We start from the raw sequence: 25,602 nt of genomic DNA, 5'->3' as shown, positions 1-25,602 counted from the left end.
TGCGGCTACTATAATCTACTATAATCACACTGCTCACAGTGTGGGTTTGCTGTACTCAAAGGGTGTTTAGAGAAGGCGGAGCCCAACTCTTAAAAAGCCCTGAGAGCCACGGGCTGAGAAAAGTCACCCTGCTCATTGGGGTAGACACAGGGCTGGGACTGGTTTCCTGCCTGTCAGTCTGGCTTTTCCCACTCCCCATACAGCAATCTGCCCACAGAGAGGCTGTTGCTTTGGGTCACCAGCTCCTACAAGGTAGGACTGGACACACTAGGGAGCTGGGGGGAGTTGAGAGCGGGATTGGATGGGTGGGGTGGGTGGCTGGTCCTGGGCTGGGGTGGTCAGGGGACATGGGCATCCGCTCCCTGGGCACAGGGCGGGCAGCAGCGCTCTCTCTTCTTGTAATCTGCAGAGCAGGCGTGACAGAGCAGGCCTCCACAGAGCCTGGGAGCAGAGACAAGAAAGACAACAGCCTCTACAGCTGGCCCAACAGTGTCCCACATGTGCTCTGGGGGTCATGGAGTTCCAGCACCTTCAGGTCCCCCTCAGATTTCAGTTTCTTATTCCCCAGCAGAATGACCCTTTGTCTGTGTCAGAAAGACCCTTTCCTAGAGAAACCCTCTACTGAAGAGTGTCCTGATGCTTGACCCCTGCAAAGCCTCTGCCTCCAATGGCTCTTTTTCCTCTCTTGCTGCTTGTCCTGCTCCCCTGTGATCATAGAGAAAGGTGGGGAGCAGGTCCCCTGTATGAGAACTCTCTTCCCGGACCAGGCGCCCATTTAGCAGTCTATTCCTTGAACTGTGACACCATCCCGTGTTCTATCCTTATCTGACTCCCTTTCACTGTTCTGGCCCATGACTCTGCTTAGTGTTGGAAGCCAGATGCGGAAAACCGGATGGCCGGCTTTCTGTAGTTTCTCCTGAACACCCAGTTCTTGTGTTCCCCTTCCCAGGGGTGGGAAGGGAGCTGTGAGCTGGCAGAAACCAGATACATGTCCCAGAGGAAGGATTCTGTGCCCTTCTCATTACCTGCATGGATACCGCCGAGACAGTCGGCCAAAGATCTTGCCACAGCCGACACAGCACCCAGGGGCCATGGAAGAGACATGCTGGAGCCTCTGCCACAGGTCGTCCTTCTCCCTGATGGGTGGATGGAGGGGGAGCGACACACACAGACAGATGGGAAGATAGAAGGATGGAAACAAGCCAGATGGAGTGACAGAGAGAGATAGAAAGGGAAACACAGAGATGACAAGAGGGAGACAGAGAGTGTCACACATAGACACATGGAGAGACAAAAGAGACGGAGAGACAGACAGAAACAAGGACAGAGAGGCAGAAAGATAGAGGTGTAGCAATGGAGAGGGACTCAAAGAGAAAGATAGCCATCCAGAGAGTGAATGTAAGCCAGGGAGTTGGCAAGGATGACAGGGAGAGGCACACGGAGAAAGAGAGATATTGATGTAGTGGGAGAGAGACACTCAGAGAAAGAGATGCAGAGACAGAGAAAGAGACAAATGCAGAGGCAGCGAGATACCACACAAGAGATCAGCATGGTGACACTCAGGACCCCTTTGCTCAATGTAACCTAACTCCCATTCTGAAATACAACGAGGCTGGCATTTTTTTCTTTCATCTCTCCTTCTTCCTCTCCCTTGTTAATTTGTCATCTAGTCCCACAGCATCCAACATGGTAGCCACTAGCCATATGTGGGTATTTAAACTTAAATCAGCTAAAATTAAATAAAACGATAACTTCAGTTCTTCCATCACACCAGCTTGATATTTCAAGTGCTTGATCTCTATCTGTGAGCAGTAGCACACTGGAAAGCACAAGTGTGGAACATTTCCCTCTTCACAGAACATTCTATTGGATTCTATCCGTATAGGATAGAACAATTAATATTGTTCATGTGCTAACATTATGTTATGTTTCTATAACTATAATTGCCTCTGTCCTTTGCTTTTATGTTGATTTAATATTGAAAAAAACAATGAACAATATTCACATTATTAGATAATATATATACATGTTGCTTTCCAAAGATGTCTTCTAGATATTTCCCTTCCTTGAATGCTTTTGTTTTTCTAGGAGTTTTTAGGGTCCTTCCTTTGTTTCTTGCCTTTAGCATATTATTCCCCCAACAATTCTTCATCATATCAAGTATTCTGGTGATTTGCCTTCTCCCAGAGACCTTCCTCTGGGGCTCTCGATAATTCTGCTTCAATCTAGATTGACGGCTCTTGGGCACGCTGCCCATTTGTCATTTTGGGAATTCCCTTTTCTTCTCTCCTAGGCTACAGCTATTGTTTCCCGTATCCCACATCTTCTCCTTTCTTGGTTTATTTCCTTCTTTTTCTGGAGCACATCCTCAACAAACTTCTTAGGAAAGGATATGTGGGAGGTGAATTTTTAGAAACCTGAAAATCTCTTTACCCCATCACCCTCCCCACTTAATTCATAATTTGTCTGGGCATGGAATTTTAGGGCAAAAGTCAGCTTTTCTCAGACCTTAAAAAGTATTGCACCATGGATTCTTGACAAGGGTTAGCTTTGGCTTCTTTAAGAGGTGACCTGTCTTCCTACAGACAATTTTAGGATAGTCTCCTTACCTTTGTTTCACTGAAGTTTCATAGTAATGTTATCTATGTGTGGGTTTTGATTGTTTTGTTTTTAATTTGTTGTGCTGGTCACTCAGTGAAATCTTTAAATCTGAAGATCAGTATCCATAAGAACTGAAAAATTCTCTCACCTTTTTCCTTTGTTATATTCTGTTTGATAACCATATCAATTTTATTCTGTTTTTATAGAACTCCTAACCTGATTCTTTATGTCTCTGATTTTTTCTTTCATGACTCCAATCTCTGTGCTTTTTTTTTTCTGTTTTCTGAGAGACTACCTCATTTTTCTCTTCTAATCCTTGTAGTGAATTAAAAAAAATCAACGACCATATTTTTAATTTCCAAGAATGTTTCTCATCTTTTTTCCTCTTTTTAAAAATTTCAGATTGATATAAGGGTATACATGATTGAGCTACATTATTTGCATTTGTTAGGTAACATGTAAGTTGTAGTTGAATCCTTCACACAGGAGGTGTGCCATGTACTCCTTTATTGTACCTGTTAGGTGGGAGCTTACTAAGCCCCCTCCTCCCTTCCCCTTCCTTCTTTCTTGAATTTAATCGTGTCTCTTGTGTGGACCTGTATTTGTTCATCTACTAGTTTCAAATTAGTATTGAGTACATGGGATGCTTGCTTTTCTATTCTTGAGATGCTTTACTAAGAAGAATGTTCCTCAACTCCACCTATATATACATGTGGAAACAAATACAAAATATGTAAAGTCTCCATCATTTTTTGTGGCTTAATATTATTCCATGAGATACATATACTACAGTTTATTAATCCATCCATGGGTTGATGGGCACTTGTGTTTTTTTCCATATCTTTGTGATCATGAATCGAACTGTTATAAACATTTGAGTGGAAATGTCCTTATGATAAAATGATTTTATTTTCTTCTGGGTAGATCCTAGTAATGACATTGTAGGATCAAACGAAAGTTCTACTTTTAGGTCTTTGAGGGTTCTCTAGACTTCTTTCCAAAAAGGCTGTATTAGTTTGCAATCCCACCAACAGTGTATAAGTGTTCCCTTCTCTCTGCACTCATGCCAGCATCTGCAGCTTTGGGACTTTGTGATGTAGGCTATTCTCAAGGGGGTTAGGTGATATCTTAGGCAGTTTTGATTTGCATTTCTCTGATGACTAGGGATGATGAGCATTTTTTCATGTGTTTGTTGACTATTCATCTATCTTCTTGAGAGAAGTCTCTGTTCATGCCTCTTGTCCAGTAATTAATTAGGTAGTTTGCTCTTTTCTTGTTGATTTTCTTGAGTTCTTTGTAGATTCTAGTAACATGCAAGTATTTTCTCCCATTCTGTTTATTGTGTCCCTAACTGTGCAGAAGCTTTTGAGTTTGATCAGGTCCAATTTATTTATTTTTGTTGTTGCTGTAATTGTCAATGTGGTCTTCTTCATACAATCTTTCCCCAGGCCAAAATTGTTAAGAGTTTTCCCCCACACTTTCTTTTAGAGTTTTTATAGTTTCATGTCTTAGATTTAAATCTTTTAACCAGGGTGAGTTAATTTTTGTAAGTGGTGAGAGGTGAGGTTCCCATTTCAGCCTCTTTCATGTGACTAACCAGTTCTCCTAGCATCATTTATTAAATAGGGATTCTTTTTCCCCAGGGTATGCTTTTGTTTAATTTATGAAAGATCAGATGGTGATATGAGGTTAGTTTCATTTTTAGGTTCTCTATTCTGTTTCATAGATCTATGTCTCTGTTTTTATACCAATATCATGTTTTTTTGATCGCTATAAACTTGTCGTATAACCTGAAGTCTGGTAACGTGAATCTTCCAGATTTTTTTTTTTCTTTAAGACAGAGTCTCACTTTGTCACCCTCAGTAGAGTGCTCTGGCATCATAGCTCACAGCAACCTCAAACTCTTGGGCTTAAGCAATTCTCTCGCCTCAGCCTCCCTACAGGTCCCTGCCACAACACCTGGCTATCTTTTAGAGACGGGGATCTTGCACCTGCTCAGGCTGGTCTTGAACCTGTGAGCTCAGGCAATCTACCTGCCTTAGCCTCCCAGAGTGTTAGGATTACAGGCATGAGTCACCGTGCCTGGCCAGATTTGTTTTTATTTCTTAGAATTGCATTGGCTATTTGTGTTTTTCTCTGATTCCATATGAAATGAAGGACTATTTTTTCAAGTTCTTCAAAGTATGATGTTGGTATTTTTTTTTTTTTTGGTAGAGACAGAGTCTCACTTTACTGCCCTCGGTAGAGTGCCGTGGTGTCACATGGCTCACAGCAACCTCCAGCTCTTGGGCTTACGTGATTCTCTTGCCTCAGCCTCCCGAGCAGCTGGGACTACAGGCACCCGCCACAACGCCTGGCTATTTTTTTTTTTTGTTGTTGCAGTTTGGCCTGGGCTGGATTTGAACCCGCCACCCTCAGCATATGGGGCCGGCACTCTACTCATTGAGCCACAGGCACTGCCCATAGGGATTGCATTAAATATGTAGATCTGTTTGAGTAGTACAGACATTTTAACAATGTTGATTCTTTCTAGCCATGAGCATACTATGTTCTTCCATTTGGTAAGTCTTCTATTTCTTTTCTCAGGGTTTTGTAATTCTCTCTGTAGAGATCCTTCACCTCCTTTGTTAGGTATATTCCAAGGTATTTCATTTTATTTGAAGCTTCCGTGAAGGGAATTGGGTCTTTCATTTGATTCTCAGCTTGACTGTTATTGGTGTAAATGAAGGCTACTGATTTGTGGACATTAATTTTATATCTTGAAACATTACTATATTTCTTGATCACTTTCAGGAATTTTATGGTTGAGTCCCTGAGGTTTTCTAAGTATAAGATTCTATCATCAGCAAAGAGCAAAAATTTGACCTCCTCTGTCCCCATTTAGATACCCTTCATGTCCTTCTCTTGCTTGAGTGCATTGGCTAGGACTAAGTTGAATAGCTGTGGTGATAGTAGACATCCTTGTCTGGTTTCAGTTCTAAGTGGAAATGCTTTCATTTTTACTCCATTCAGTATGATATTACCTATGGGTTTGTTATAGATGGCTTCTATCAGTTTAGGAAATGTTCTATCTATGCCTATTTTCTTAAGTGTTCTTATCAGAAAAGGATGCTGAATTTTGTCAAATGTTTTTTGTGTGTCTATTGAAGAGGATCATATGGCCTTTGTTTTTGCTTCTATTTATGTGGTGAGTTACGTTTATAGATTTGTATATGTTGAACCAGCCTTGCATCCCTGGAATAAAGCCTACCTGATTGAGATGTACATTTTTAAAAAATGCATATCTGTGCTCTATTTGCTAGGATTTGTATTTAGTATTTTTGTGTTGACATTAATTAATTAATTAATTCTTTTTTTTTGATGGGTTCTTTCCTTGTTTTGGTATCAGGATGATATTTGCTTCATAGAAGGAGTTGGGAGAGTTCCTTCTTTCTCAATGTTTTGGAATAGGTTCTGCAATATAGGTACAAGCTCTTCTTTGAAGGCTTGGTAGAATTCTGGTGTAAAATCCTCTGGTTCAGGACTTTTTTGATGAAAGGTTTTTTATTTTTTGTTGCAATTTTGGTGCTTGATATTGGTCTGTTAAAAGAGTTCTATTTCTAGGGAGGTAGTGTGATTCCAGGTATTGGTCCATTTCCTCCACATTTTTAAATTTTCAAGAAACAGTTTTTTTTTTTTTTTTGGTACAATCAGTGATGATCTTTTGTATGTCTGTGGTATCTGTTGTTATTTCCCCTTTTTTGTTTCAGATTGAGATTACTAGAGATCTTACTTTTCTGTTTGTGGTTAATCAGGACAAAGGTTTATCCATTTTACTTATCTTTTCTTTTCTTTCTTTCTTTCTTTTTTTTTTTTTTAGACATAGTTTCATTCCTTCACCCTGGATAGAGTACTGGCATCATACCTCTAACAACCTCAAACTCTTGGGCTTAAGTAATCCTCTTGCCTCAGCTTCCTGAGTAGTAGGGATTATAGGCACCTGCCACAATGCCCAGCTGGTTTTTCTACTTTTTGTAGAGATAGAGTCTCACTCTTGCTTAGGCTGATCTCCAACTCTTGAGCTCAGGTGATCTACCTACCTTAGCCTCCCAGAGTACTAGAATAACAGGTGTAAGCCACCATACCTGACCTTATTTATCTTTTCGAGGAACCAACTTTTTGTTTTATTAATCCTCCAAATGGTTCTTTTTTTTTCTTTTCTTTTTTATTATTAAATCATAGCTGTGTATATTAATGCAATCATGGGGCACCAGACACTGTCTTTTCTTTTTTTTTTTTTTTTTAGACAGTGTCTCAAGGTGTCACTCTTGGTAGAGTGCCGTGGTGTCATAGCTCATAGCAACCTCCAACTCTTGGCCTAAGGTGAGCCTCTTGCCTCAGTTTTTCTATTTTTAGTAGAGATGGGGTCTTGTTATTTTGCTCAGGCTGGTCTGGAACTCCTGAGCTCAAGTAATCTACCTACTTCAGCCTCCCACAGTGCTAGAATTACACTGAGCCACGGTATGAGCCACCATACTGGGTCCAAATGGTTGTTAATTTCATTTAATTCTGATCTAATTTTGGTTATTTCTTTTCTTCTGCTAGGTATAGGATTGGATTGTTCTTCTTTTTCTTGTTCCTTGAGGTGGCTCATTAGGTTGTTTATGTGCACTCTGTTTTTTGGATATGGGCATCTAATGCAATAAATTTCCCTGTTAGAACTGCTTTTGCAGTTTCCCACAGGTTTGATAGCTTGTGGCTTCATTGTTGTTTTGTTGGAGGAATCAAATGATTTCACAAAAGCTATGAGTTTAAGAACTCAGCATCTGTGACTGAACCAGGTTGCTCAGTCTCATCTCCTCTTGACCCAGATGTTGTTCAGTATAAGTTTGTTTAGTTTCCACATTTCTCATCTTTTGACAGTTGTTTTTCATGAATCTTGTTTGATGGAAGATAGATGATTTTTATTTATCTTCATCTTCTTTTTAAAAATAACATTTGTTGAATTATTGCCTTGTCATCCACCATCCTTTTTTTTTTTTTTTTTTGAGACATAGTCTCACTCTGTTGTCCTGGGTAGAGTGCCATGGCATTATCATAGCTCACAGCAACCTTAGACTCTTGGGCTCAAGCCATCTTCTTGCCTCAGCCTCCCTAGTAGCTTGGACTACAGGTGCCCACCATGATGCCCAGCTAGTTTTTCTATTTTAAATAGAGATGGGGTCTTACTCTTGCTCCGGCTGGTTTCAAACTCATGAGCTCAAGCAATCTACCCACCTCAGCCTCCCAGAGTGCTAGGATTACCGGCATGAGCCACTGTTCCTGGCCTGTTTCTTTATCTTCATTTATCCTTTTTGTCTTCTAGAGCCTCCTCACATATCTGGGGACCTACGGTTGCCATTTCATGTTTAAAAAAGAGGCAGTAAAAGCTGATTGGAGCTCTGAGTAGTGAATACATATGATTGACTAGTGGTTTTCCTTTAAAGGGAACCGGGCAGGATGCTACCTGCTATATCAGACTTTCGAATGTCAGGACAAACTGATCATTTACTGGGGACATCTACATTTCTTAAGAGAAAGACCTTTTCATCATTTTCTGGGAGATAGGCTCCTGGCTGCTGGATATCCTGCAGGTAGGGAGGCAGTCCTCTATGTAATTTATATGCTGTGTGTCCTTGGGGACCAAGTCAGCCTTTCTGACCTTCAATTTTCTCATTTGTAAAATGGGGATGCCAGCAGGGGGTAGCTAAAAGAAGATGAGTTAGCGTATATAAAAGGTCTGGAAGCCTGACTGAGAGTTGTTAGTGGCATGAAATTTTCATGCGCTGCCCTCTACATTCCTTACCATCCCCCCTTTTCTGAATGTCCCCGTCCTTACTGAATCAGTTCCAACACCCGCTTCTTCATGAGCCGGATCATGTCCTGCTGTCCTCCAAGCTCCTCCTGGTACGTGGCGTCTCTCCTCTCAGCCTCCTGTTGTTTCTGTTCCAGCTGTGTCTGTAGCTGGGCTCTCTCTTCCTGACACCTGGACACAGAAGGAAGAGTAAGCTGTGAGGTCAAGAGCTCAGCATCTGTGACTGAGCCAGGCTGGGCATCCCTGGGGGACGCTGGTGGTGCCCCCTGCAGCTCAAGGCCACATACACACAACATATAGCACATGCACAGCATAGCTACACAACACAACACACACAAGATACAATATACACGTAACACATGCAAACAACACACACCCATACAACACAATGTGTATACAATGCACTCATGTACACACGCACGCACACACACACACACACACACACACTGCATGCACCACACACCAAACTGGGCCTGTGTGAGGTCTGATATCTGCAGGCTGACTCCTCACCAACTATTCAGAGAAATGAAAAATGAAAACAAGGCCAAGCCTTGAGTGCTCCTTTAGAGGAGATGAGTTAACGTTTCCATATTTTTCTTTTTAAAAAATTTCCATTTTAAAATGTGATTTTCTTTAAAGGTGTGCCTCTGATCATGGCAGCTGTCTGGAGGGAAGATGGAGGACTGGGGGCCCAGGCCGGATATGCTCTGCTTAGCTGGAAACTATTGTGTGGAAGGGGAGCAGTGTAGGGTTTAGGGTAACTTTTTGCTTTAAAATATTTTTTTTTTTTGTAGCGACAGAGTCTCACTGTACCGCCCTCGGGTAGAGTGCCGAGGCGTCACACGGCTCACAGCAACCTCTACTCTTGGGCTTACGTGATTCTCTTGCCTCAGCCTCCCCAGCAGCTGGGACTACAGGCGCCCGCCACAACGCCCAGCTATTTTTTTGTTGCAGTTTGGCCGGGGCTGGGTTTGAATTGGTTTTGAACCACCCTCGGCATATGGGGCCGGCGCCTTACTCACTGAGCCACAGGCGCCGCACTGCTTTAAAATATTTTAAGAGTTTTAAATATTACATTATCTCTTCAGGTAAAAAAAGTAATATTAAAAATATGGCTTTCCTAAAATTCTGTATCAGTTTTGGCCTTGGAACTTCTGCTCTATTTTTTTCTTTTCTTTTTGTCTTTATTGGTTTTGAAGAAGTTCCAAGACGTCTACTGGACTGGACATAAGCTTTTTACCAATGGTTTAGTTAAGAAGGTGTCATAATGGTGGGCGGGCAATGGCAGGGGTCCCTGTGCTCCAGATGTGTGCATGTGTGTGTGTGCAATTGCCCTGGGGTGTGTGTTTGAGGGGAAAAGGCTTGCTAGAGACTTGACTTGAATCAAGCAATTCATTTTTAAAACATTGCCATTTACACACCACAGGGATAAAAGTTTGGTTGGCCAACACCAGTAGCCACTGCCCTTCCAGAAAAGCCGCTCACTGCAGCCGTAAGAGTGTTTGGCTGCCCAGGCATGGATCAAGGCCATGTTTTTACTCTAAGGAACATTAGGGTTAGGGTTCTAGGAACATTCTAGTCATCAACCTCCTTATTTCTTAGCTGCTGACTTCAATTTTCCTGAACCACTTTCCTTGCCTAGTGATCCTGGGTCCTTATGTGACCACTGGGATGTGTGTGTGTATGTGTGTGTGTGTCTTTGTGGTGGGAGGGAACACTTAGTTAGCACCTACTGTATGTGAGTGACTGTTCAGGTGCCAGGAATAGAGCAGTGCCTAAGGCTCCTGTGGACATTACAGTGAGTTTGGAGCAGTGGTCAAAACAAGTGATAGACTGATAAAATAATTAAACTCAGTGTTATGACAGTGATAAATGAGGGCTTGAGGCAGATCAGAGAAGGTATGCAGGGATGGCTTCTCAGACAAGGTGACATGGAAGCAGACCTAAAAGACGGGAATTCGGACATGTGGAGCCAAGCAGGGCACATGCAAGGGTCTGCCAGATGGAAAGAGCTGGGCTGGTTTGAGGGACTGAAAGAAGACTGTGAATCTGGATGGCCATGTCGGGCAGTGGGGAGTTGGGAAGGCAGAAGAGAAGGGGGAGGGGCAGGGCCCGATCTGTTCTCCAGTGGCACAGGAGGAGTGAACTTTAATCTCAGTGCAATGGGAAGCCACTGGAGTGTTTAGGCAGGGGGTGACAGATACTCCTAGTGCAGGAGGGGACATGGAAGGAATTAGTGTAATGAGCAACTGCTACATGCCAGGCACTGATCCTGGTGCTTTACAGCCTTCTTTACGTCGTGTTCACAACATGTGAGACAGGTGATGTGATTTCTCATTTTCTCAAGAGAGAAAAGTAGAACCTCAGAGAGGGAGTGACACTTGCCCAGGGTCACACTGTTTGAGCAATGGAGGAAGCAGAAACCTGGATGCAGGCCTGTTCAGCTTTTAACTTCTGCTTCCTCACCTCTCCATCCACACAGGGACCCAATCACCAATGATTTCTGGCACCAGTGCCAAGTGGGCAGCAAGTGGGAGAAGAATCCTGACAGCACCTGCAGGCCTCAGAGGAGCTCAGTGCTGCTGTTCATGGGGTGGGGGAGATATAGTGTTGCCTAATGCCCCATCTTGAGGACCTTTGGTTTCCATCAGTCCTAGTCTCTTTTGCTTGGAAGTCTTACCCTGGGGCAGAGGAAACCCACCTGTTGGGACAGATGGCCCCATAGAGCATCAGTTTTGGGAGAAGAAACCTTAGTTATCACATCATCTCATTTTGCAAATTGAGGGCCTGAGGCCCAGTGAGAGGAGGCCACCATCTCAGGTGGCCACAGCCAGACAGCCATGAAATAGATGTTGGAAATAAGTCCCATGTTTCAGTCCAAGTCCATTTCCATAGCACCTCAGGTCTGCCCTGGGTTGGCTACCACATGCCTATAGCTTTAGCCTGGGCCCTGTGTGGGAGCCAGCATTGACTGTTTCCCCTCAGTCTGTCCTCCAAACTACAGCCTGAATGAGCCCTTTGAACACAAGTGTCAGACTGACTCATTTGCTCCACACCTGCCTCAGCCTCGTTTGGTGTGGAGAAGAATTCTAGAGACTCACTCGGCCTTCAGGGCCTCTGGCTACTAGTCTGCCCTTGCTCCCTTGCTCAGCCATTCCTGAAGCATCTGGCCTGCCTGTCTTTGAACCCACATCTCTAGGCCTTTGTCTCTGCTATTCCCATGGCCAGGAGTGCCCCTCCCTAGATATTTGCACAGTCCAGTCTCCCATGTGGCTGGGATTTCTGCTCCTCAGAGCATTCACCTCCTCAGAGCATTTTACCTCCTCATAGAGTCCTTCCTGGACCCCCAAAATCTGAATAAATCCTGTCTTTATCCCTTCACTGGCTTTCTGTTTCTCCACAGCATCTATTACTATCTGACATTGCATTTCTATTTGTTTATCTATTATCTGTCTCCCAGGTCATGTAGAGAAGACCATGCCTATTTTGTTCACAGTTGTACACAGCTCCCCACTCCCCACCATACTCAGGGTCAGACTAGAGGCAAGATAAATGCTGTCAACAGAATGAATGGGCCCTATGGCACTTCTATTCACTGTGGCAAGCTGCTTGTCACCAGCTGAAAGCCTAGGGTCCCTTTTCCTAGAAGTGAGTGTTGTCCTTAGTTCCCTGGATCCCAGGAGTGGAGAGCATGTTCACATTCTGATGCTTCCCAAATCTATCTCCTGCCCAGACTTCCTTCCTGAACCTCACACCCAACGGCTTGCCCAGTTGGGTGGGCAAAGCTAAGATCCCAACAAACCTGCCCTCCCACAGCCTCCCCGGAACAGTTAACAATGACTCAGTGACTCAGTTTCACCCTTGATCAGGTCAAAAACGTGGGTTATTCTTGACTTCTGTCTTTCTCTTACACCAACATCTAACCCTTCAGGAAGCCCTACTTAGGAATTTATCCAAAATCTAATAGTTTCTCCTCCCTTCATTGCCTCCAGCCCAGTCTGAGGCCCCTTCACTCTCCCCTGCACAGAGCCACAGCCTCACTAGGCTCCCTGCATCTAGCTTGCTTATCAGCAGGCTAGCTCCACAGGGCCTTTTAAAATACAAGTCAGTCTGGAACAGGCTGATCTATAGAGATAGAAAGTGGAGTGGAGGTTGCCTATGGCTGGGGATGGAATGAGGGTGACTGCTAATGGGTACAGAGTTTCTCATCGGGTTGATGAAAATGTTCTGAAATTGATTGTGATGATGGATGCACACTACCCTGTGAATATATTAAATATTTGGAATTGATAAATATTTTAAAAGCATATAAATTTATGTGTATATTTGATATTAAAAAAGCCTCAGATCATGTTGCTTCTCTGTTTAGAACTTTTAATGGCACCCATCTTATTACAAGTCAAAACCAAGGTACTTTCCATGATCCACTACCCTTTCCCTAACCTGGCCCCCATTGCCCACCTGACCTTTTTCTACATTCTCTCCCACCTTCACTCCACAGGGAACTGAATGGGCTCCCTGATATTTAAGAACCTGCCATGCCCCTTCCCCACTCTGGGCTTTTGCTCTTGATGGTCCCTCTGACTGGAACATTCTTCAATGGCTCACTCTTCATTTAGTAAAGTCTCAGGTCTTTACTCAAATAACACCTTTTCAAGAAAGGCTTCCCTAGCCTTGCAACCTTATTTAAAATATCACCCGTGAGATCTATTCAGAATAACTGCCAACCAAGAATTCTCTAGGGTGGCGCCTGTGGCTCAGTGGGTAGGGTGCCAGCCCTATGTACTGAGAGTGGCGGGTTCAAACCTGGCCCCCGCCAAATTGCAACAAAAAAATAGCTGGGCATTGTGGTGGGCGCCTGTAGTCCCAGCTACTTGGGAGGCTGAGGCAAGAGAATCGCCTAAGCCCAGGAGTTGGAGGTTGCTGTAAGCTGTGTGATGCCATGGCACTCTACTGAGGGTGATAAAGTGAGACTCTGTCTCCACACACACACACAAAAAAATTCTGTATCTTGCAAAGATAGGTTTCATAAATGAAGGAGAAATAGTCTTTCCCAAATACACCACTAAGGCAGTTTGTCACCACTAGCCCTGCCCTAAAGGAAATGCTTAAAAGTGCTCTACATGTGGAACAGCACAATTGATACCTACCAGTATAAAAACACCTGAAAGTTAAAGCTCATAACTCTTATAAAACAGTAACACGAGGTATCATTCAGTATGTAAATAGAACAGCATCTCACATATCGATACTCAGGCAGTCCCTGAGTTACAAACATCTGACTGACGTATGACTCATACTTATAAACAGGGGCTATTACAGGTAATAGGTAAATGTACCTATTCTAATTTATACATAAATTCAACTTAAGAACAGACCTACACAACCTATTTCATTCATGCTTGTAACCTGGAGGGTAAATGGTCTTTTTATTGTTTCCTTGTGCTATATATAAATAAAACAAAGAAAGTAAATGGTCTTAATGTTCTACTTAAGTGATACAGGTGGGCTGAATTAATGAAAAACACAATCCAAATATATGCTGTCTCCAAGAAACCCATATAAGATGCAAAGATTCTCAGATTTAAGGTAAAGGGATGGAAAAAATATTCCACCCAAATGGACGCCAACAGTGAGCAATAGTAGCTAGTCTCAAATCAAATAAAATAGTCTTTAACAATGGTACAAAAGATGAAGATGGTAATTATATAATGATAAAGGGAGAAATTCAGCAAAAAGATATAATAATCTTATATCACCTGTTGCTGAAGGATGCTTGTGTCAATGATGAAGTTGAGACATAAATCAAATAAAATTTTTTTTGTATTGAACAACATTGATATCACAAGCTTCCTAAATCTATGGGATACAGAAAAAGCAGTGCTAAGGGGGAAGTTCATAACCTTAAATGCTTACGTCAAAATGACAAAAAGATTGGGCAGTGCCCATAGCTCAGTGGTGCCGCCCACATACACCCAGGCTAGTGAGTTTGAATCCAGCCTGGACCAGCTAAACAACAATGACAACTGCAGCAAAAAAATAGCTGGGCATTGTAGTGAGCGCCTGTAGTTCCAGCTACTTGGGAGGCTGAGACAAGAGAATCACCTATGCCGAAGTGTTCGAGGTTGCTGTGAGCTGTGATGTCATAGCCCTTTACCGAGGGCGACATAGTGAGACTCTGTCTCAAAAAAAAAAAATGACAAAAGATTACAAATTAATGATCTAATGTCACCTCGAGGAACTAGAAAAAGAAGAACAAACTAAACCCAAAGCTAGCAGAATGCAGGAAATAACAAAGCTCAGAGTATAACTAAATGAAACAAACTCCTACCCCATAAATTACAAAGAATCAAGAAAACAAAAAGTAGGTTCTTTGAAAAGATAAACAAAAGCAATAGACCACTAGCTAAGTTAATCAGAAAAAGGACTCAAATAAGCTCAATAAGAAATGAAAAAGAAAACTTTATAGCTGATACCACAGAAATGCAAAATATCACTTGTGACTACTATAAAAACTTCTTTGCACCCAAACTAGAAAATATAGAGGAAATGTATGAATTTGTGTAAATGCACAAGGTTCTGAGCTTGAATCAGGAAGAATAAGAAATCTTGAACAGATTAATAATGAGTAGCAAGATCAAACGAGCAATAAAAAAATCTCCCCTCCAAAAAAAGCTCAAGACCAGATAGATTCACAGATGAATTCTACCAGACATACAAAGAACTGGCACCTATTGTACCAAAGCTGTTCCACAACATCAAGAGGGGGGAATCTTCCCAACTCATTTTACAATGCCAATACCATCCTGATAGCAAAGCCAGGAAAGGACACAACAAAGAAAAAAAACTACATGCCAATATCCCTCATGAACATAGACGCAAAAATCCTCCACAAAACACAAGTAAACTGAATCGAATAGCACATTAAAAGGTAATTCAACATGATCAAGTGGATTTCATCCCAGGGATGCAAGGAAGATTCATCATATTCAAATAAATAAAGAAAACATAGAAAACATGGAGTTCTACTCAGACATACAAAGGAATGAAACAATGTCTTTTGCAGCAATTTGAAAGGGACTGGAGACCATTATCTGAAGTGAAGTATTTCAGGAATTGAAAAACAAACACCACATGTTCTCACTTATAAGTGGGAGCTAAAGGATGGTTACACATGGTCATAAGATGATGAAATGTCCATTGTAAACTAAGAAGGGGTGAGAGATAAAAATCTATCTATTAATTACAATGTATAGTATTCTGTGAAGGGTGTACTGAAAGCCCTGACTTTCAGCATGATAAAATTTATCCATGTAACAAAAAGACATTTGTTTCTCCCCAATTAAAAAAAAATTGACAAATAGTTTTATATAAGACTAAAAAGTTTCTGCCCAGCAAAGGAAACAATCAACATTGTGAAGTGACAATCTGTAGAACAGGACCATACATCCAACAAGGGATTAATATCCCGAATATACAAGGAACTCAACAACAACAACAACAAAAACAAAACAAACAAACAAAAAAAAACCACAAGCGAATAATCCCATTAAGAAATGGACAAAAGATTGGAATAGGTATTTCTCAAAAACAAAAGAAAGACATATAAATGGCTAACAGGTATATGAAAAGATGCTCAATGCCACTAATCATCAGAGAAATGCAAATCAAAACTACAATAGAATGACATATCAACCCACCCCAGGTAGCAGGGCTACTATCAAAAAGGCAAAAGAGGGTGGCACCTGTGGTTCAGTGAGTAGGGTGCCGGCCCCATATGCCAAGGGTGGTGGGTTCAAACCCAGCCCCCGCCAAACTGCAATCACACCCAGCCCCCGCCAAACTGCAACAAAAAAATAGCCGGGCGTTGTGGCGGGCGCCTATAATCCCAGCTGCTTGGGAGGCTGAGGCAAGAGAATCGCTTAAGCCCAAGAGTTAGAGGTTGCTGTGAGCCGTGTGACGTCATGGCTCTCTACCCAAGGGCGGTACAGTGAGACTCTGTCTCTACAAAAAAAAAAAGGCAAAAGAATTACAAATGCTAGGAGGGTGCAGATAAAAAAGTACTCTTAGGTATCATTGGTAGGAATGTAAATTAGAACATGTATTATGGAAAAGAGTATGGAGGCTTCTCAAAAAACTACAAGTGAAACTCCTACTACTGGGCATTTATCCATATGACAGTAAGTCAGCATATTGAGGAGACATCTGCACTCCCAAGTTTATTGCAGCACCATTCACAATAGCCAAGATATGGAATTAACTTAAATATCCATATATCAATAGATAGATGAATTTTAAAAATATGGCATGCATACACAATGGAATAAAAAAGGACAAAATCCTGTCATTTGTTCCAACATGGATGACCTGGAGGACATTAAGTTAAGTGAAACAACTCAGCCACAGAAAGCTATATATCACATGCTCTCACTCATCCGTGGTAGGTAAAAAAAGTTCTTCTTCTAAAAGTAGAGAGTAGAATCGTGGTTATTAGAGGCTGGGAGATTTGGTGGGGCAGAGGATAAGGGAGAGGTTGGTTAATGGTTACAAAGTCACAGCCACGGAGGATAAATCTAGTGCTCTATTGCACTGTAAGGTGACTATAGTGAACAATAACTTAACGTATATTTTTAAGAAGCTAGAGTATTTTGAATGTTCCCAACACAAAGAAACGATAAATCTTTGAGGTGACAAATATGCTTATTACCCTGATCATTCCACATTGTATACATGTATTGGAATATCACTCTATATAATTATGTGATGACTAAAAATAAAAGAAAAAAATCACTCCTAGTACACTCATTCCTTCCCTAGTTTGTCTTCTCCTTGGAACTTATCCCAGTGTGACATTCTGTGTATTTCACTCATTTATCATATTTATTGGCTGCCACCTTCATAAGAATGTAAGCTCCACGAGGGCAGGAGTTTTGTCTGTTTTATCCATGAGCATATTTCCTATACCAGAATAGGCCTGGCTCAGAGTGGCTGCTTTGAGTGTTTGTGGAATGACAACTGACAGGTGGCAGGAGGACAGCAGTCAGTGAGACAGGGCCCCCATTGCAGGGAGCAGCAGGGCTAGGGCATCTTTCTGCAGCCTCCAGTCTGTCTGGATCCCCCAGAAGGTTCATGAGTGGCCAAAGCCCCTATGATCCTCCAGGGGGTGAGTCATCACAATATTTGCTGAACACACGCTGCTGAGTATAGGGCGGGAGGAGCCCTTGGGTCTTTTCTTGTTGGTTTCTGGGCTCCTGGGCCTTGCTCGCCCTGGTAAGCAAGCAGTCAATAGACTTCCCAGTGATTCAGACTGAATCACAGCTTCTCAGGCTCTGTGGGGGTTGGATGGTTTCTCTCTGGCTTAATAGTGCAGGTGTCAACTATAGGGGTGAGAGAGACAGAGGCAGGCAGGCAACCCAAGGCACTCAGAGAGGGACACAGAGAGGAGAGTCAGAGGGGCACAAGGGAGAGAGACAGAGAGGTTGAATCAGGCCAAGGAAGATGTTTGGATAGAGGAGATATTTTATAAAATAAATTGTGAAAGAGGGGTGGTGCCTGTGGCTCAAAGGGGTAGGGCACTGGCCCCATATGCCGGAGGTGGCGGGTTCAAACCCAGCCCTGGCCATAAACTGCAAAAAAAAAAAAAAAAAAAACAAAAGAACAAAATAAATTGTGAAAGAGAAACTGAGAGACTGAGGTAGAAAGGTAGAGACAGATGATGCTTTTGCTCTGGGCCCTTGAGGTCAATGTGATGAGGGAAAATGAAGATACTGGATGGAGAGAGACACAGAGGGAAAGGAAGAGAGACGCTGAGATATAGAGACCCCAAATAATAGCTGAGTAGTAGTATCTGGGCCCCCTGGCTCTGGAGTCAGCTGCAAGGATTGAATTTCAGTTCCTCTGCTAGGCCGCTGACATTTGGTGAATTGGGTACCATCGTTGAGCCTCAGTCTCCTTGTCTATAAAATGGGGGTTCTTATGGAACCTATCTCATAAAGTTGTTTGGCAGAAGCTTCTAATACAACAGTTCCCTGGACACAGTAAGTGCTCAGTAAATGGCGTCTCTGCTTAGGATCATCAGGAGGGTGAGAAGTTGTATCATAGGCAACAAGAAGGGAGAGACAAACCTAGTAAAAAAGGGAGATGGAAAGAGATGAGTGAGGAGCATGGTGGGGTGGGGGGCAGAGCAGTTTGAGAGGATAGAAAAGGGGCACAGAGAAGATTGCAGAGGGAGGCAGAAGTGCGTTATGGAAGGAAGAAGGTCAGGAGGTGGGATGCTCCTGGGGCCACTGGGTGGGGGGTGGTGAGGGAGGGGCTGGCAAAGGAGAGGGATGGGCGGAGTCCCTGTAATCAGGGTCAATGCCCTGCATGCCTCAGCTGCCCAGAGTGTGGCAGCACCTGGAGCGGGAGGTGCTTTAAAGACCCTGAAGCCTCCACCTTTACTGACAGCTGGAGCTCGGGAGCCCCACTGCAAGTGCCCACTGTTGGCAGTTGCCAAGGTTACCTGCGGAGCTGCTTCCGAAGTGCCTGCAGCTCCTGCTCCTCCTCGCTCAGCAGCTGCTCCTGGCGCTCGGCCTGCTCCCTGGCCTTCTGAAGCTCATGCCTGAGGCTCTGGAGGTGAAGGAGAGAAGTGGGAGCTGAGGGAAGAAGACAGGAGGCCCTCAGGCCTGGGGGTGATCTGATGAACTTCCCCATGAGACCCCAGGCCCTGCTCTGGGGTGGAGGGTAGGATCCAGGTTGGGGCTGGGATGCCCAGCTCTGTCCTACGCCCTGCCCCAGGGGAACCTGGGGCAGCCATTTCTTTCTTCACTGTAGGACTGAGTTACAAAGCTCCAGGACCTGGAAGCCTGGCTAAGGAGGAAACTGAAGAAAGCTCAGTAACAATCTTGGGTGACCTGGAGAAGCATCTGCAACAAGAGCAAGTAGGCGGGGTCCGCAACCATGAACTTGGATTTTAGGAAAAGATCTGCCATAAACAAGGAATATGGACCTTGAGAACAAGTGACTGCCTTGAAGAACTGTTGGGAGGGGATCCTAAACTCAAATGCCTGCAGGGGCAGGGCCTAGAGTGAGGCAATAGGGAGAGGTGGGGACTGTGCAGAACTGAAGAATGGCAAGGCTTTCAAAAGTCCTCTCCAAATAATAATCCTGTATTGGCCAATAAAAATTGATCTGTGGGCTGGAATGGCCCCTGGGCTACCAATGGAGCCCTCCATCTGTGGGCCAGGTCAAAGGAGGGGATTAGACAGAAGTACAGAGGTATCTGTGTCTCCGTCAGGTACAGAGCTCAACTGCTCACCTTGACCACGTCCTGCAGGGGCACTTCAGCTTGCTCCTCCCTCCTGACCACACTGGCCATACCCATGTACTTCTGTGGCTTCTCTGTTGTGGGGGAGCCTTCCTGTGTTCCCAGGCTCTGAAAGAACAAGGACTCCCCCAGAGCTCTCGGCCCCGCCCGTTCTTGTCTGATGCCTGGTGTTGCTTCCTCGGTTGCCCCTCTGGGGATGGAGACCAGCAGCTTCTGGACATGACCCCACTCTGATCCTCTTTCATGAGTCCCCTCTGTGGTTCTCTGACCCTTTGCAGCTGGCAGAAGCCCTCTGCCCTCAGCCTCCCTCCCTATCACCTGCCTCCGAGGCCCCTTAGCGCCCTGCCCCTGGGTGCTGGGTGTGGAGCTCTCCAGGAAGATTTCAATCCATGGGGCTCCCTCCTGGTCTGGTTCCTCCCCCTCTGTATCCCCCATGCTCTGGGAGGATTCTAGGCTCCTGGAGTCTTCTTTCTTCTTTTCCAAAAAGCAGGGAAGATGCCTTTGTTGCTGGGACTCAGGGAATTTAACCAACTGGTGTCCCCTGGGTGCATCTTGCAGACAGCTGGCTTGACTGGTGTGTGGCTCATCTAGCTGGACTTCTGTGAGACCTTCATATGCAGCTGGGATCTGGAGAGAAGACCCCAAACCTGTCATGCCTGTAGTACCAATTCCTTGACCTGCTGCACAGGAGAGGCCGTAACTTTACCCTAACAGGTTTGGTGATTATGTGGATTCCTGGACTTCCTCACTGGAAATTTTTGATTTATCAGACCAGAAATCTGAATCTGAGGCTCTGGAGGTGAAGGAGGGAAGGGGACTCTGAGGGGGAAAGACAGAGATGCCCGGGCCTGGCACTGAGCTGACCAACATCCCTATGAGACCCCAGCCTTCCTTCAGCCTCCACCCTAGCCAGCTTAGATCTGGTGAGGTCAGCAGTGTGTCTTAATGTCTTCTCCTCCATTGCCCCAGGACTTGTTCTTCTCCTGTTCCTGGGTCTTCTGCATTGATTTGGCTTCCCCTAAGTTCCTCCACCTCTTTCCTTTAATCCTTCTTCCTGAATTTGACTTTGTGTTTCAGTTTTCTCACCCACAAAAGGGGAATAATAATAGCTGATATGCAGAGTTGTGATAAAAGCTGAAAAGGACTGAGGCCCAGCTAAGAATGACCTCTTTCAAGAGGCCTCTGTCCCCCTTTTCCATGTCTGTACCACTGTACTCAACATGTATTCCAATGTGTTCCTTTAGGGTCTGTCTCCATAAAGACACCTTGAACTCCTACGGGTCAGAGTCCTGATAGTATCTCTATCTGGTGCCTAGAAGCTGATTGGGGGTGCAAACTGTGCTTATGGAAAGATGATAACAACAATGAAGGTGACCACAGCCTGGCTTGTTGTGAGCACGTAGCCAGGAGCCTTCCTGTGTACTTTCCGTGAGTTGTCTCACTTACCCTAACAATCACCCTATGAGGCAGGACAAGCAACTTGCCCAAAGACCATGGTTAGCAAAAAGTGAAGCTGAGCTTTGAACCAGGCAATCTGGCCTTTGAGTCGTTCCCTGGACTGAACTAGACATTAGGCAGTTGTCCCATGCAGGGGACTCAGCAGGTGGTCTTGCTGGTCTGTTTCTTTTAAGCTTGCAGTTACCCACCGCAGCTCCTCTTCCTCCCTGGGCCCAGTGGCTTTCACCAATGGTGCTAGTGTTCTCTTTCTTCTCAGATATCCCCACCTAGGAATAGGAACCCTCTCCTCCTCTGTGGCTCAGCAGTCCACTCATCCACTGGCCTCAGGCTCTCTATTCAGTTGGGTCAGGGATCTCTGTCTACTCAGAGAGGGAAACCCAGTTACTGCTCAACTTGGGAATTCCCCAAAGATGGGAAGAGGTAACTCAGCGTGAAGTGGGGGTGGGGTGGGGCACAGGCACCTCCTTTGGGGCATCTTTGCTTTTCCTGGGTCTTCTTCCCTGGATCTGGCTGGAATTGGAACAGTGCGATCTGAAAGTAGAAGAGCCTCTCTTCAGAGATAGGGTTGGTCCTCAGATGGAGGGCATACCATCTTTCTACCCACACCTTCATCCCAGCACCCTTTCTGCCTTGTTGCCCACCAGCCCTCATGCATCCCACCCTCCATTTATACATACATCCCATCCCAACATCACACCTTCCATGTATCCTTCCAGCCCTTTCCCTTAACTGCCCACCAAATCTTCAATGAGTATTCTAGGCAGCATCATGGGATGGCATGAGATCACAATGAGAACATGCAAGGCTAGGGAGGTGGAGGTTCCAGGGTCAAGGAACAAGAAGAGAGGCAGAGATGGATGGGTCTGGAGTTTGAGAGCTTAGTGCTTGCCTGGGTTGTGTGTTAGTCATGGGATTGGGTGTTGAAAAGAGCCTTCCCTCTTTGCTGCACCCACTCACTCTGAGAACATGGGCCAAGCCTCATCCAGATCTTGCCGCTGCAGGTCCAAGTTGAAGGCCATGCCATTGAGAGTATAGAGAGAGTCCAGGAAGTCTTCCTGGAGTTCTGTGTACAATAGAGGGCTCCGGGGGCCATACCATTCCCTGTATTAACAGTGATCAGTACCCTTGGCCTTTGACCCTGGTGCTATCGCCACACCCAATTTCACAGAATCAGTCCACTGTACACTGCAATGGGACTGTTCCCCAGGTAGACTTGTGGCCCTTTGAAAGCAGGAGGTCCGAGCACCATGATGCTACCAGGTCTCTTGGGTTCTAACCTCCCAACTGCCCTTTCTTCAAGACTCTTGTTTTAATTTTCCTGGACATTAAATCACCCATCTGGGATAAGGAAGGGTTCTTTCATGCAGTAGGGAAAGTGGGCCTAGAAGGTCTCTGTGGGAGGATGCCCCAGAAGCCCCACCTGGTGAGCTCTGGGTTCAAGAGGCAGAGCTGCAGGGCCTCAGCTAGCTGTCCGTGGACCAGGCAGAAGCGGATGAAGGCACGGCCTTTCCCCAGAGGAGTCTTCAACTGCAGAATGGACAAGGGCAAAGCAGGGGGCAGTGTTGGGATGGGGAAACTCAATGCCGAGAAGGAGGAGCCGGGAACTGGCAGTTGATGAGAAGGGCATTGAATGACCTGAAGGCTACAGGAGGAAAGGAGTGGCAGGAGGGGTGCTGAAGGCAGTGCTAAGGGAGATGGGGTCTTGGTGAAGGGTCCATGGTCAGTGGAGCAGGGATGGGTGGGAAAGGGACCTCAGGCAGCCTTGTGCCCTCCTCCCCCAGACATTCTTATCAAAGGTTGGTAGCAGGGTTCCTTCATGCTTCCAAGCCCTGGGAGAGAGTGGCAGGATGAACACTGGCCTTGGATACCTTGTCCTGTGAGTGGATGAAGCGGGCTGCCTCTGTATCTCTCTGCTGCTGCCGCAGGGCAGTACAAAGAAAGTCCCAGTAATCCTTCCGAGGCCCCAGGAAGCTCTTCTGCTCTTTCTGGTCAAACTGGGACCAAAATGAGAAAAAGAAAAGTATAGAAATGCTTCCCCTACCTCACCTTCCAGCACACTGGGTGGGCATGCAGTAGAGGAAAAGGTGCTGGCTCTGTCCTCACTGGCTGTGTGACCAGAAGCAAGCTGCTTGACATCTCTGAGCCTCAGTGCTCTTCTCCTTCCTTCAGAGACTTAGCCAGCACTTACTATGAACTAGGCTTTCATCTAAGCCCTGGGGATATGGCAATGAACAAACTGATCTCACAAAGCTCTCATCCTGGTAGGGGAGTTAGACAATAATCAAAGTAAGTAAGTAAACCATAGTGTATATTAGATAGTGTTGACTATCTAATAGAGCCAGAAGGCAAAGAGAAAGGGCATAAATGTGAGCCTGGTGGTGTGTGTGTTGAAGATTTAGATCAGGACCTGAAGGAAATGAGAAACTGCCATAAAATTCCATGGGAGGAGCTTTCAAGGCAGAGGAAACAGCAAGTGCAGAGGCCCTGGGGTCGGAGCACGCCTGCTGTGGTCTAAGATGATCATGGAGGCCAGGGCAGCTGGAGTGCAGTAGGTGAGCAGACTGGCCAGAGGTGATGTCAGAGAAGGGAGAAGGGGTGTGTGTGTGTGTGTATACTGTGGTCAAGACACAAAGGGGAGGAGAGTGAGGATTTATATGCTCAGGAGCATATTAAGGTGTAGCCAGACACATAGTAGGTGCTCAGCAAAGGCTAGTGGAAGTTATGATTGGGACTCTAGCCCCAAGAAAGGCCAGTCGTAGGACATCCAGGCATCTGAAGCTTTAGTGTTCAGACCAGGGTGGCTGCTCCAAGCTCCTGGTCCTGTCTGACCCCAGCTTTGCCCCAACTCACTTCCCAGGCTACAGTGGCAGGCCCCAAGAGTGAGCTTACATGTGAGGGAGGAGAGAGAGATGAGTCAGTGCAGAGTAAAAAAGGGAGACAGGGCTCCTCCCTCAGTCTCTGGCAAAGACCTCCCAATCCTCTGGTTCTGAGCAGGACAGGGTCCCACCTGCAGCAGCAGCTCCAGGCAGCCGCACAGTCTGTGCAGTTCGGCACAGGCATCGGTCACTGGCTCCTGCCTGTCCCTGTAGCACTGGAGGATGGCAGAGACAGCAGCTACAGAAAGGAGAGTGGACATCAGACATCAGGTAGCAAGGATTCTGGTCAACAGAATCCCAAGTCCCCACACTTCCCCTGCAGCTCAGTCCTGGAAAATCTCTCAGGACACACTCACCTTTAAGGTCCTTGGTGACCTTGAGCATGACCCCCTCTTCTGACATGGGTACTTGGAAATGGTGCAATTCCTTGTGACTTGCAAGAGTGGTCCAGAAGGACTCGGGGCTCAGCTGTCCAATTCTCTCCTTATCCAAAGGAGGAATCAGAGCCTGGAGAGGGCACATGACTTATCCAGGGTCACACAGAGAGTTAGCTGGTGGGGTGAAGAAGCCCAGCTCTTCCTTGTGGGCCTGTATGATGAGGATGTTGTGGCTGCCCCTAAATGAGTAGGCCTTGGGTACCAGGCACTGTGCTAATTGCTTGACATCCTTGTCCCACTCAACACCCACAATAACCCTGAGAGGGTTTACCACCATTATAGGCAAGGAGACTGGGGCACAGAGAGGGTAAGTCATTGATCCATCATCACAGAGCTTTCTAGATTTGATCTGAGGTTCGTGTGCACACAGGGTCCAGGTTCTGGACCCTGACTTGATGTGAGGAGCCCCTGGGTGTCCCTGCTATGTGAATACCGGGCTAAAGGAATGTCATCTCCCGACCCCATGGAGAGCCCTCAGCTGTTCCAGCGGTCATCCTCCTTGAGTGAGACACACATTCATCCTTTCCTGGGCCCCAGCTCAGTGGAAAACGTGTCTCAAAGGAGGAGAGGGAAGTGGAAGCAGAGGAGGGCCCCGGGCTGGGACTGAGCCGGGCACTGGGCATGTGAGGGGAGCAGGGCACCTGGTGTCCATCCCGCCACTCTCTCCCGGGGGACTCTCAGCCTGGTCTCCTCTCAGCATGCCTTGGGCCCAGAGAGGGACATTGTGGTGCTTGAGGGCTCTGGGCTTATTCTGAGATGCTGGAGTCCAGACTGGGCATGCAGTGAAAAACCCAGTGACTTGTCCCCCAGGCTGTGGTTACCAGCATTTGGGGTACAGGAGGTAGTGCTGCAGCAGGGGACACCATGGAGGGGAAGGGAGGGGGACATGAGAGTAAATGAGGGATGATGAGTGGGGGTGGGGCTAAGAGAGGACAGGGTCAGGAGTCAAGAGACTTGGGTCTCCATCCTGGCCTCACTACTCACTAGGAGATATAGGGCAGGTCACTTACCTTCCTTGGGCCTCAGTTTCCCCATCTGTAGACCAAGAGGTTAGACTAAGAGTCTCTGCAGCCCCTTTCAGCCGAGATCCTT

The 25,602-nt window shown here is 45.5% G+C and overlaps 1 protein-coding gene across 1 annotated transcript; it reads right to left on the bottom strand.

Moving 5' to 3' along the window:
• Positions 1-318: 318 nt before the first annotated feature.
• Positions 319-24,475, bottom strand: RUFY4 (RUN and FYVE domain containing 4). Its single transcript, XM_053598218.1, has 11 exons — positions 24,430-24,475; positions 24,205-24,311; positions 23,066-23,191; positions 22,618-22,724; positions 22,155-22,298; positions 21,659-21,728; positions 19,731-20,366; positions 18,936-19,042; positions 8,459-8,605; positions 1,026-1,136; positions 319-441 (listed from the first exon to the last, which is right to left on the bottom strand). The coding sequence occupies exons 1-11, from the start codon at positions 24,473-24,475 to the stop codon at positions 339-341; spliced, it is 1,704 nt and encodes a 567-aa protein (XP_053454193.1). The 3' UTR covers positions 319-338.
• Positions 24,476-25,602: the final 1,127 nt, after the last annotated feature.

Source organism: Nycticebus coucang, chromosome 7 (genome assembly GCF_027406575.1).
Source record: "Nycticebus coucang isolate mNycCou1 chromosome 7, mNycCou1.pri, whole genome shotgun sequence".
Lineage (NCBI taxonomy): Eukaryota > Metazoa > Chordata > Mammalia > Primates > Lorisidae > Nycticebus > Nycticebus coucang.
This window is presented reverse-complemented; position numbering and strand designations above follow the sequence as displayed.